At 45.5% G+C, this 11927-nt stretch overlaps 1 protein-coding gene, 1 long non-coding RNA gene and 1 pseudogene across 2 annotated transcripts; all 3 read right to left on the bottom strand.

Moving 5' to 3' along the window:
* Positions 1–788: 788 nt before the first annotated feature.
* Positions 789–1903, bottom strand: LOC133900994 (probable pectinesterase 53; annotated as a pseudogene).
* Positions 1904–2090: 187 nt separating this feature from the next.
* Positions 2091–4042, bottom strand: LOC133900629 (uncharacterized). The gene is made up of 3 exons (XR_009906570.1): positions 3707–4042; positions 2316–3609; positions 2091–2239 (listed from the first exon to the last, which is right to left on the bottom strand). It is a non-coding gene; the product is annotated as an uncharacterized LOC133900629 (long non-coding RNA).
* Positions 4043–4860: 818 nt separating this feature from the next.
* On the bottom strand, positions 4861–7414 carry LOC133900564 (transcription factor JAMYB-like). Its single transcript, XM_062341743.1, has 3 exons — positions 7042–7414; positions 6334–6463; positions 4861–5717 (listed from the first exon to the last, which is right to left on the bottom strand). Exons 1-3 carry the CDS (start codon positions 7283–7285, stop codon positions 5165–5167), a joined length of 927 nt encoding a protein of 308 aa, XP_062197727.1. The 5' UTR covers positions 7286–7414; the 3' UTR covers positions 4861–5164.
* Positions 7415–11927: the final 4513 nt, after the last annotated feature.

The following is an 11927-nucleotide window of genomic DNA, read 5'->3' as shown; positions in this document are numbered from 1 at the left end:
AAAATATCTCGTAGTACTATCAGCAATGAGAGATAAGTGAGATGGTAATGAATGTATGTGCGAGGAAGGAGGTCATGACTTCGAATCCAACAGAATGCACATACGTGAAAAAATGCGACGATGGCATGTGCATGTGGGGTAGCTCGAACCTTGATCACTGGTTGGTTGAAAAAAAAATCCATTATTTTGGCTTCGGAACATCGATTTTTGGAACCAACTATCAGTGTTGGTTCTAGTTATGAACCGACACTGACAGCACTTTCAGTGCCGGTTATGTGGTAGTTGAGATGTTTTCTTTCTTATCTTTTCACTTTTTGTTTCAGAGAAAATACAACATTCCCTTTTCCTTTTTTTCCTTTTCAGAGAAAACAATAGTATGAAGTGATATATCTTTCTCTTTCCCCTTTTTGTTTCAGAGAAAGCACATGTCACGCATGTGATTAAGAAGGAACAAAAAGTCTATACAATAAAAGGGGAAACAATATTTGCATGACTTGTAAGTATGATCTCTAAATGGTCTTTGCAACCATTTATTGTCTCTTGCCATAACAGACTTTAGCAGGTAAGCGCAAGTGGAAGATGAAAAGTTTCACCAACAAGTTTAAGGTAGGAGACAATCAAGGTTAGTTATACAAATCGTCAAGCAAGGTTTTCAGTCTCGTATTCTTGTTGATAGGATCCCAGGATTGTATCATAGGGCCATGGGAGGATAAAAAAGTATCAGGATTCTTAAAATTATAATGTCTCGGCCACTACTATATTTGGTTTATCGTTACTAATTCCTCCGGTTACAAAAGTGTGTACACGTACACCCGCGACGAGTACCCCTAGGTGCGGCTCAGGTAGATCTGCCCTCCCTTCACCCCCCCCCTCACGCTGCACTTCTTGAACGAGAACCCGCTCTCGATGGCGCCCTCGATGGACTTGCTCCGCTGCTACGCCGTCAGCACCACCACCTCCTTCACCACCGACACGATGTGGCAGTCCTCGTACAGCGATCGCCCAAAGTTGAAGATGAAATCCACGCTACCCTTGATCTCGCACTCCTCGAAGTAGTGCAGCCCCTTAGCGCCCAGCTTCGTCAGCGGCGTGTCGTTCTTGAACACCGCCTAGTAGGCCATGAAGTAGTCGGACTCAATCGCCACGGTGGTGCTACCCATGGTGCCGACGGGCTTGCCATCCTTGCCGGGTGTCGCCGCCGTGCCCCTCCACACGATGACTGCCCGAGTTTATTGGTCCGACTTGAATGTCACCAGCGGCTTCCTGAGGTTGAGGATCGGCGGACGGGCTGGTAGCTTAGTGGCAAAACTCCATAGGTGAAGAGAGTTGGTGGAAGTTCGACTTCCATTTCGCACCCTAAAAAGTCTCTAAAGTAGACCGCGCAGTGAGGAGATGTCTGTAAAAAAAGGTTGAGAAAGATCTTCTCACGATACTCGCCGAGCTTGAGGTCAAGGATGGCACGATCGTCGTTGTCGTCAGGGATGGCGGCCAATGCCGCCCTGACGTTGGTGTAGTCCCCTTTATCCTCAGGGTCCACCATGTTGGTGACCTTCTTCTCCTCCACCGCTGACCTTGGTCTGTTTATAACAATGTGGAAGAGAAAATTCAGTTAGCCTGAATAGAACTTTGGTTTGAGTTCAAGCATGAATTACAAGTGCAAATTCTTTCAGTGCTTGCTTCTACATAGAAAGATGCTGACAACATACAAGTTGCTCAAGAGGGGTTGGCAAGGAAGACACCTGGAATTTTCAGCTTCGTTGTAATTTTCTATTTTGTCAGTTTGGCTGCAGTACTTTCACTAGTTATGCGCCGTAGACCTTCTTGAGCCTGGTATTCATGCCTAGGCTCCATATTTGTACATAAAAAAAATTAGTTAGCAACAATACAACTTTCCTGATATCATTGGAGTTCAAGCTTGGATCACAATTGAAGAGAGCACTAGTTTATGCATAAAACGTCTTGATTGTAACTCACCAAAACAGTGCACAAATGAAAAATTACAGATTGATGGTTCCATAAAAATTTATCGAAGAATGCCTACTCCTTAAATATTGCGTGATTTGCTACTTGATCAAAATGTAATTTTGTAGCAGCGGACCACAGTGTCGAATCTTGATCAACTCCAAGTAAAAAATGTGTATATCTTCCTTGGATTAAAAGGAGCGATCATGGTTGAAGAATACAATGCGGCAAAGTTTGGTATTGTGATATTAACACCGGTACTTGCATCAAATGATTCCTAAGCCAAACAAACACAAAATTATTCAGAATAGAAGAGATGCAAATAAATGAGTTACTATAAGATAATAACAAACCTAGTTCTTACAATCAATTGCTTTGGATCTTCTCCAGCTTCTCTATTGTTTGCTGCATTCCTCTGAAGCGGCTTTGTACGAAGCCGACGCCTCCGCTGTCGCCTGGAGCCGCGCCTCGCCCTCGATGACGCCTGGAACCAGTTGCTCAGAATGACTCGCAATCAGTCGAAGAAAGTTCTTGGAGATCGATAGGGGGACATGTGGCATCAATCGGGCGTAGTGCTTCACAAGGCGGGTTTGTAGCTGTGCTGTAGATATTTCTTTTTCGTGTAGTTGTGTCTACTTGTTCAGTCACAGCCTCAGAGAGGGGAACAAGCAGAGAATGGTACTTTGTCCTTATGTCTTTTTGTCAGAGAGGGGTGACTTTCATTAGATAAAAAACATGGACATATTACACAGTAGAAATATAAAAGAAGAAGAAAAAACACAAAAAAACATAGGTTCTGATACCGTTATCTCAACATCATCTCCGATCCATCGTTACTGAACAAGGTCATAGGAACTATTTCTAAGATCTGCACCAACAAGTAGGGACCATTAAACACTATTAGTTTTTTTTATAGTCATAAAAAATAACATCCCGCAATCGGGATGCATTGAGACCAACGAAGTTTCAAACAACCTCGGTAGCTAGAAAAGAACCCGACATTATTAAACTCGTAGACAACTGAGAACCGGATAAGAAGATCACACCTTGTCACAGAGATCCAAACTAAACTAGACACTAGCATCATTGGTAGAATACTGATGATCTAGTAAACCAACCACATACACATATACATCCCTAACATATACACATACACATGCAAATACTCATACATCATAAAACAAATGCATACGCAGATACTGGACAACGCCCTGCGTTGAAACACCTGCTCCCAAGGCCACCATGACCTTCTCCTCCACCCCGAGCAGAGGCGACAACTAGCACCTCAGCGACCGGTTGGCACCGAGCTCCACGCGTCGTAGCCCCGACGGGAAGAAGGTGAAGTCCGAATACACCATTATTCAACAGCTACTGACCTAATAACTAGGTATAGCCAATCAGCGTGAGTCCCTCCGTCTATCCACGCTGCCGGCAAGCCGGAGACGGTAGGAGAGGGACCGGATTTGCCGCTCGCTCGAAGTCGTCTCGGTGTCGCCTCGCTCCTGGAAGTCTCTCGGTCGTTCCTGACCGGTAGTCCTTATTTGTCCTGTGAAGAAAGAAAACAGAGGATGGCCTCGACGGCCCCAGCAGAGGGTCCAGAGGCCCAGACCACCGGTAGAGTAGCTGTGGCTTGGCTTCTTTTCTACCCTGCAGTGCAATTCGTCGATCAACATTTGAAAGGTTTTTGGAGCTATCATGTGGTGCTATCAGATTTGGTATCCCTCAAAGTTATAATTATCGTTACCTTCCAAGGATGGTAAAAAGGCTCTTAGTTGATACTCCACAAAGTACCAAAAACTATAATCAACTCTCGATATACACTAAGTACATATCCACAAAACCGTACAGAAGGATTCATAAAACACAGCGCACTATTTGAAACCCTTGGAAAAATTCGCACGTCACGTCGATGGTATCCATGGTCAGCCGAAACGCAGTCGGCCGGTCCGCCCATCCCCGGACGTAACGACGACGATGGTGGCAACAGCGACGCCGCCGACGAAGAAGAACGAACTGGACTCACCCGGCCCCTCTGAAGGTGATGATTAGTCATGGATGCGTCGGTCCTAACGATAGATTACGCCGCAAGCTCCGCGCAGCTAATCACGCATCGACGGGCGCTTACTCTTTCTTAATCTAATTCCCTGGGCCGTCGGTCCGACTGGTCGCCGGTCGCCGCCAGCCCCGACGTGGACGGCGGGGCGGGCCTTGACACGTGTCGCCGTCGGGAACTGGGTGGCTGGATCAGCTCTCCCGTCGCGTCGCCTCCCAGCTGTACGGATGTGGATGGGTCCAATTGAGCACGTGCGCCTTCTCCTTGTGTGAGCTGGCGGGGCCCGCTCGGGCACTTGGCCGCCGCCGGCCGGCCGGTTCATGCACTGCGGCGTACACAGGATAGGATTTCACACCACAGGTTGCGACCCTTCAACTGTTGAATAATAATATTCGTTCACTCGTCACGTTTTTTTCCTGACAAGATCATTGTTCTGTCTGAGGCTTAATTCAATCGATTATTGAAAGAAATTTATAGTTTTTCGATCAGTTTCTGGCGTACGTTGCGTCATGTACTTTAACAATTTGATCAGCTTAGTTCTGGCCGGCATGCACGTAATCTAGTGGTGGTTTTGTTCTAGATCGAGACTTTAGGTAGAGCTAGCTCACAACGCGTGCTTTATTCATTCCGCATTCGTTGATGGCGACGGGGATCATTTTCATTTCTCGACTAGTCAAGTTGTTGAAGGGTAGCATATGAATGTTGTGACTTTTTCATTATTTATTCTTTTAAGGAAATAAAGAAAAGAAAGCTGTGAGCGATCGAGATAATTCGCTGTGAGATAAGGAAGGATACAACAATATGCATAGCGCGTATCAATAATAATCATCTATCAGTGCATGCACTTGTAAAATATATTTATATATATACATATCTATCACCATACAAACGTTGATCGATCTCTCCCTCTTTAGCCCCTAGACATGGCAAAAATTAAAAAACACTCGACATGGAAGAATCGAAGCAACCACAAAAGAAAGAATAACTAAAGAAGAAATTAACTTAAACTTTAGTCACTTGTACTACTACCGAGTGATAGCTATATAGTCATAGTCAGAAGTAAAAAGAAACATTTTGCGTTCCTTGATCATCGCTCTCTCTTCAATTCTATCGTACAATGAACCCGCTATAATCGCGCGCAAAAATAATTCAGTGCATCCTCCAGATGTCCTCAAGGCTCCACAGATTTTCAGAAACGCCCTCGGAAAACCCCTGCACCCACCCACTGAGGTCCTGCATGTCCTGGAACTGATCACCGCCGGCAAGCTGCAACACCGACGCCGTGGACCAGAACTCATGGTCCGCACCCTGCATCGTCCAGTCCCCACCGCTCACCATCTCCCCGCCGCCGCCGTGCAGGTGCACGCTCTTCTCCTCGTGCGTGGACTCCGACGACGTGAGCGAGCTCGAGGACGAGGTGGTGACCACGCTGCTGGGAGAGGCGGTGGCCATCGCGGCCGCCATCGTCGGAGCTGCGGAGACACCGAGGCCGCGGTCGCCGGAGACGGTGGCGGAGGCTTGTTGTTGGGATGCTGCGCGCTCGGCGAGGCGCGGCATCCAGAGGTAGGCCATGGCGTCCTTGAAGCGCTTGCTGTTGACGTCGCAGTTGAGCTGCTTGGCGTGCTTCTGCACCCGCGTCCGCCAGTAGTTCTTGATCTCGTTGTCCGTCCGCCCCGGCAGCTGCTGCGCGATCTTGGACCACCTACATATTGTCCATTTCAAAGATCCAAGAACAAATTGGAAATCAGAATTGAAACGAGTGCAAATTAATTCCAAATTAAACTAGCAATTAATAGACTAAAAGACACGATAGAAACAAACAAATTAGAGAACGAATGAAGAAGCGTGCAACTTCGAAACTAGCTAGCAGTCCACTTTTCAGTGTCAGTCTTTAATTTGGCGAATTACTCAAGCTGTATGCGAATATTCTAATCTAATATACGTATAGGATCGAGTAGCATTTTTCAAAAGCTACGATAGTACGTACGTGTGGCTACTGTGCGTTGCACCGGCCGTCCAAGTTGTGCGTTGTTGCGTGCTAGCTAGCTACTGTGCGTCACGTCAGACACACTGTGCGTGCGTGTGTGCGTGGACAGGTGTGTTGACACGGCCGGGCTGAGCCAGCCGGCACGTCGCCGTCGACCACGGGCCGGGCTAAATAGTCGTAACGTACTGACTGGAGCGTGACATGATGTACTGCGGCGGCGGCGAAAGGAGAGGGCGGCCGGCCACTTGTGAATTTGCCTTCCAACTTGCAGGTGCGTCTGCACGAGTCTGATCTCTCCCATCACTAAATTAGGGAGGGAGGGACGTAGCACCTGTTGCCCCATCGGGAGTGGAGGTCGAGGATGAGGAGCTGCTCGCCGGCGGTGAAGTCGCCGCGCTTCACGTCCGGCCGCAGGTAGTTGAGCCACCGCAGCCGGCAGCTCTTCCCCGTCCGCTTCAGTCCTGTTCCATGCATCATCAGGCGTCAGTGCTACGAAAGACGCACGAAACAAAGTCGTACACTTGCGTGATAATAATCTTGTCTTGAATATAATATCATCGTCGAATCAAATCAACTGATCGGGTCTGAATTTTGCATAGAGCTAGTTTCAGTAGCACTAGTACACAGATCGATCTCAAAAGCATATAATAGCTAGGATCGCATCAGTACCTAGCTCTACACACGTGACACATATGACCAAGTTGATGAACTTTGCACATTTGTTATGGTGTGCCGATGCTGCATATTTTACTATCTATATAGCTCCAGTCACGTCAGCCACCGGAGATAGACATGCACCGGGATATAGTTTACCAAAGACAGATGACTACAGTATAATGATTGGCCAACTTGCACAGGAAATTCTCAAGAAAATAAAATTCTGTCCATGAAAAGATCAGGTGTGAATCCAATACTTCTTTTTGTTTTAGGAAAAATACATGCATGCAGCTGGTGATCGATCGATCACTGAACACTGATCGATGACTTACAATTTAAGGTGCAACTAATAATGGGTCGAGTGCATCGATCGATCACGTACCGGCGGCGCGCGCGAGCGCGTTCCAGCGGCCCTCGCCGTGGTCGGCGATGTAGTTGATGAGCGTCAGGTCCTCGTCCACCGTCCACGGGCCCCGCCGGAGCTCCCCCTCCGCCGCCGCCGCCTCCTGCCCCTGCTCCTGCTTCGTCGTCGGCGGCGTGGCCGGTCTCGGGCCGAGGCGGCACGTCGCCACCTCGCCGGTGTTGTTGATGACGATGCTCCCCCTCTGCTGCAGCACCATCTCCATTCGATCGAGTGGGGAAAGAGAGGGAGGGGAGGAGTTCTGTGCGGAGCTTGGAAGATTCGGAGCGGGACTAGGATGTCTTTTATAGGGTTTGCGTGTGCAGGTGATGGAGGTGGAGAGAGAGGAGGAAGAAGAAGAAGAAAAGGAGACTGAGACTGGCATGAGTAGAGTCACAGCTCACAAGCCACAAGGATCTTCTGTGGCGACAGCAATGTGCACCATGACCTGCTGTGCTTAAGAGGAGTGACTGTGGTTGAGGCCTGTGTGTCTAAGCTAAAGCTGTCCATTGGTTGGGAAAATCAAGATACAGTGAGATGAAACAGCAAAATTTCCATGTCTTGTTGTAGCTGTATGTCCTGGTGTATATGGTTCCAGTTAAATCCAGTGTTATTACTCATTACAAGCTGCTATTTGTTCGTAGGTTTTTTAGGTAATAACTATTTGTTCACAGTTGTTTTTAAATTGAAACAGTTGTGCACACAAGATGAACATTAAAAGACTCTTGTCTAACTAACATGGAAAGGAAGTGCAAAATATAGCTATCAACAAATTAATCAGTCCCTTCTTTGCACAGTTGAAGCTGCTATAGCTGCAAGCACGCATGTTCTGTACGACATGCTTCTGGAGGATCAGTATACCTTGTTGCCTTTGATTGCACAAGGATTTAGTTGTATGGCTCTGGGTGCATGTGGCTCATGTTCAAACCATTTTGGGACAAAATTCGTAGCCTCAGCCTGTACAGACGAAGAGATTAGGATGCACTTATCAACATGCCCATGTGAGCCACCAAAGTACCACTTCCAATTCCTACTTTCCCTTCTATAGGTTCTTCTCTCTTCCTCTTTTTTTTAGACGATCCTCCTTCTTCTTTTTTTTTTTTAGAGGATGGCCTTTGGTCCTTAGTTATAAATATTTGCATGCACTAGTTCGCCCAAAAACTTAAGTTGTAGAGAGAAAAAAACGTTATCAGACGATTTAATTAGATTGTCCAGGGAAAAGGACTGTCAACTATGCATGGGTGCTAGATTGATGTGGACTACAAAATGGTGGATGCCCTCTGTTCTCACTTCTCAATGGCATTCGAACAAATTCATGAATAGATTACGTTCCTCCGATGTAAAAAAAAGCTTGACCATAATAATTCTAACGTGGAAAAAAACTTGCCATGATGGGTAGAAGAGCTCGATGAACCACTGGATTTGTCATCCGATGGTACAGATCGACATAGACCCCCAACATATGGGAAGCCACACAAGTAGTTGCGTTCGATTACTTCGGACGATTGAGTTCTAGAATCGACATCTCCGACGACCTTCCTAGCTACCTCCAATGTGCATCAATTCAATATTGGAACCCCTATATTCCAATTTGCATCCATCCACCTTAGCCCATAGATATGCCTATCCTATGGCTTTCCATTCCATGCATGCATAAAAACATCCCAATCACCCATCACTACCCCCACACACACCGTGCTAGTGATGCCATTGCCCAGTGCAAACACACCCATGTGAACTATGTGAGGGTGCGTCACTCCTACACGCCTTGTTCTGTGGCACCCATAGAAAAATCGATCAAGGGATAGATTCAGCTTCCATTTTCTGTGGAGGCGAAGTGGTAGAGAGACTTGTTGCCTTCAGTTGCCCAAAGAAGGGTTGCTAAATGGACAACACCATGATGGAACAAAAAGGTAGCGTTGAGAGGTGCTATATGCAAAGGTTTAGATGAGGATGACACGCCACTAGGTCGCTTGATAACGAATGGGATGTACTTGTGAGTGACATGATGAGATGATGCATTATCAAGAGTGACATCTATAATACTTTGTTGTTTGGAGCAGTGGAAAATGACGTAGCAGCTCCGGGCTTCTGTTGTTGCTATATATCTCGCATTTCGATAAGTGGGCTGAATTTCTGAAATCGGAAAACATGAATGTAGAATTTTTAGGTTGATCTGAACCGTTCGATCAAAAAGGTGTCGCATCATCACGAGCTTGTAAACAAGCCATGATGGATACTCGTGATGTCTGGGAAACCAATGCCAGTTTGATTATTGGAAGCTCAAGTCATGATCATCGATGCAGGTTAAAAAAAAGGTTGCATCTTCCTCTGCTTTCTTTGGTGTAACCAAAAGGTTTTCCAGAGGAGTCCTGCTAGCTGCACCGTGCAGAGAAAGGATACTCAAACTCTTACTCTACGTTCAAGCAACTTGCAAAAGGGGAAAATATTGCTAATTTTTCCTTGTGTTTCAGTGAGCTAGTGTGGCTAACGAAGTCTTTGTACGTGGTACTACACAGGATTTGATAATAGACAAGTTGACGTATTTTACAGTTTACACGCACACACCGTTCAAATGCGTATTTTACGCGCAAAACGGTCACCGAAAGCAGGTATGTCAAGTCAGACAGCGAGACCGTATAATGTCCGTATTAATTCCAGTGCATCTGGACTTCTACGTACCGAGCAATTCTAGAACCTATGCAACTCGTTTTCTACAAGATTTTGAAGCCATCTGATCAAAAACCGGTGGTCAGAATCAGATCAACGAAGTGGAAGAACCAGAAGCGTCAGTGATCAATCAGTGAGAGTTCGCTTGGAAGAAGCTACGAGCTTAGGTGTCCTTTGCCCTCGTGCGCCGGCAAAAACTGCGGCTTCTTCGTTTTCCACGGCTACTGCATGCGCCATTGGAATGAGCGTGCGGATTACGTGCCCCTTGCCGTTCTTTTTGGTGATGTTTCCTTTGACTGTTTACTGGTAGGAAAACGTATAATATGGTGACCCTGCTGCAGCATGCAGAAATGTAGAATGACCACTGTTTCAGACTGTTATGCATGTACAGAGCACTTGGAAGTAGTGCAGGGATTATTTATATTTTCAGAGACCAGTTACAAAATTTCTTCACGTGCTCTATTCCATCTTTTACTCGACTAGCGCAGACTCGGTCGATCAGCCCATTTGATCTCTTTCTACGACCCAGAAATGGTGAATAGATGTTTTATTAAATTCTTTTAAATTGGATGACATTCTTTTTTATTTCACCTAACTTATTTTAAAACTCTCGTGAAAGCAAAATTAGAAAGAAGCAAGTCGCAATCAAGAACGTAAATGAAATCATAGCTCTCATAGTTGTATTTGAACTCTAGGTTCTATTGAAACCAATTTCACGAGTCAGAACTACGAAAGATTATAATTTCAAGGAAGAAACATTTTAATCCAAAACGATAGACATCAGGAGAAGAAACTCTACAAGTTGATAATTTAGAGGTAAGAGAATTCAAGACATAATTTTGCACCTTAGTACGTGAATTTTATATCTCTAGCAATGAGAAAATGACTTCAACAGGGTGAAAAATTTCAGCATAAGTATAAAAACAAAAATCACAACCGAAAACTGAAAAACTTGTAAACTTGTAAGGAAACCAATAGAAAGAAACTAGAAGGAGATGAATATAAATATGAGAAAAAAAATAAATTTCATTACTTCAAAAGGTCAGCTCTAATTTATACATATTATAAAAAAAATTCTTACAAAGCACTCATCTTACTCTCATCTAAAACCCTAGCACAAGACTATCATATGGATAGCTCAAAGGGCTCAAGTGGTTGGTTTATTCTTTCAAATAACCCTACCCCTCTATTTGTAGGTCTAGGTTCTTTAACCTCTAAGTTTTCTAGCTTTTTTCTAAAATACTACTATCTTGTAGTACACTCCTACCTACCACCGAAGGTATTTTGGTCTATTTTCTCCTCTATCCATCGGATGACCGTGACGCCTTCACGACTTAGCTTCGTCTCAACGCAAGTTTTGCGATGATGCCACGTGAACTTCATCCTTCTATGTTTTTAATGTCAAACCACGAAACCGCATCGCACTCTTCTCAAAGCGTGATTCACTGTCGCTTGCTTTGACCTCAAGCAAGCATCCGATGTCTACGCATGTACTCCGTCTTGTGATCTTGACCACCGACACGTCTCTCCCACTCCCGATCCCTCGGACCGCCTTGTCATTTGTACCGATATACCTATCACTTGACTTTGTCAACACACCGTCTTCATCCTTTTCTTCCATACTTTGCTTGGCCTCCATGTGCACAGCTAGGATCACCCTTGACTCCGCCTAGCCTCATCTATCGTCTGGCACCAAGCTCCCCACTTGGCCTCCGATCATCCCGCCGTCTACCGCTAAGTTGCATCCATAACATACACAACATTAGACAAGTAAACACATATCTCTAATTATATTATAGATTAGTCCATAATCAAAATCCTCAGTTAAATCACATCTCAGAAAAATCGTGAACATTGGATGGTCTGGCGTGCACACCTCCTGAAAGACGAACCATCCAGTGTGTGCAAACCATCAAGCCAGCAACTTTTGCAACCTCTCTGCACAAAATGCTCCAATGTATTCTTCAGTGTGCATAGTTCCAATCGCCAAACCATCCGACGTATGCAACTCCTCCAGACCAGCAATCTTGCAACCTCTCTACAAGAATTTCTTTGGCAAAGCATCTGATGTTCAATACTTCCATCGCAAGACCATCCGGTGTTCAAGGTTCGGTTTCCTTCGAAAACTTCTTCTCTGTAAGAATTGGTCTAACGTTCACAAGAGTACATCGCTGGGCTATCTGGTGTACTGATCTTCT

The sequence above is a fragment of the Phragmites australis genome, chromosome 19, assembly GCF_958298935.1.
Source record: "Phragmites australis chromosome 19, lpPhrAust1.1, whole genome shotgun sequence".
Classification (NCBI taxonomy): Eukaryota; Viridiplantae; Streptophyta; class Magnoliopsida; order Poales; family Poaceae; genus Phragmites; species Phragmites australis.
Note: the sequence above shows the minus strand (reverse complement) of the source record. Positions and strands in the feature narration are given on the sequence as shown.

Excerpts from the sequence above, each read along its gene's own strand:
- LOC133900564 (XM_062341743.1), bottom strand. The coding sequence starts at position 7,285 with ATGGAGATGGTGCTGCAGCAGAGGGGGAGCATCGTCATCAACAACACC. Across the intron at positions 6,464-7,041 it reads CGCGCTCGCGCGCGCCGCCG|GACTGAAGCGGACGGGGAAG; the intron begins GTACGTGATCGA and ends TGCATGGAACAG. Across the intron at positions 5,718-6,333 it reads CACTCCCGATGGGGCAACAG|GTGGTCCAAGATCGCGCAGC; the intron begins GTGCTACGTCCC and ends GACAATATGTAG.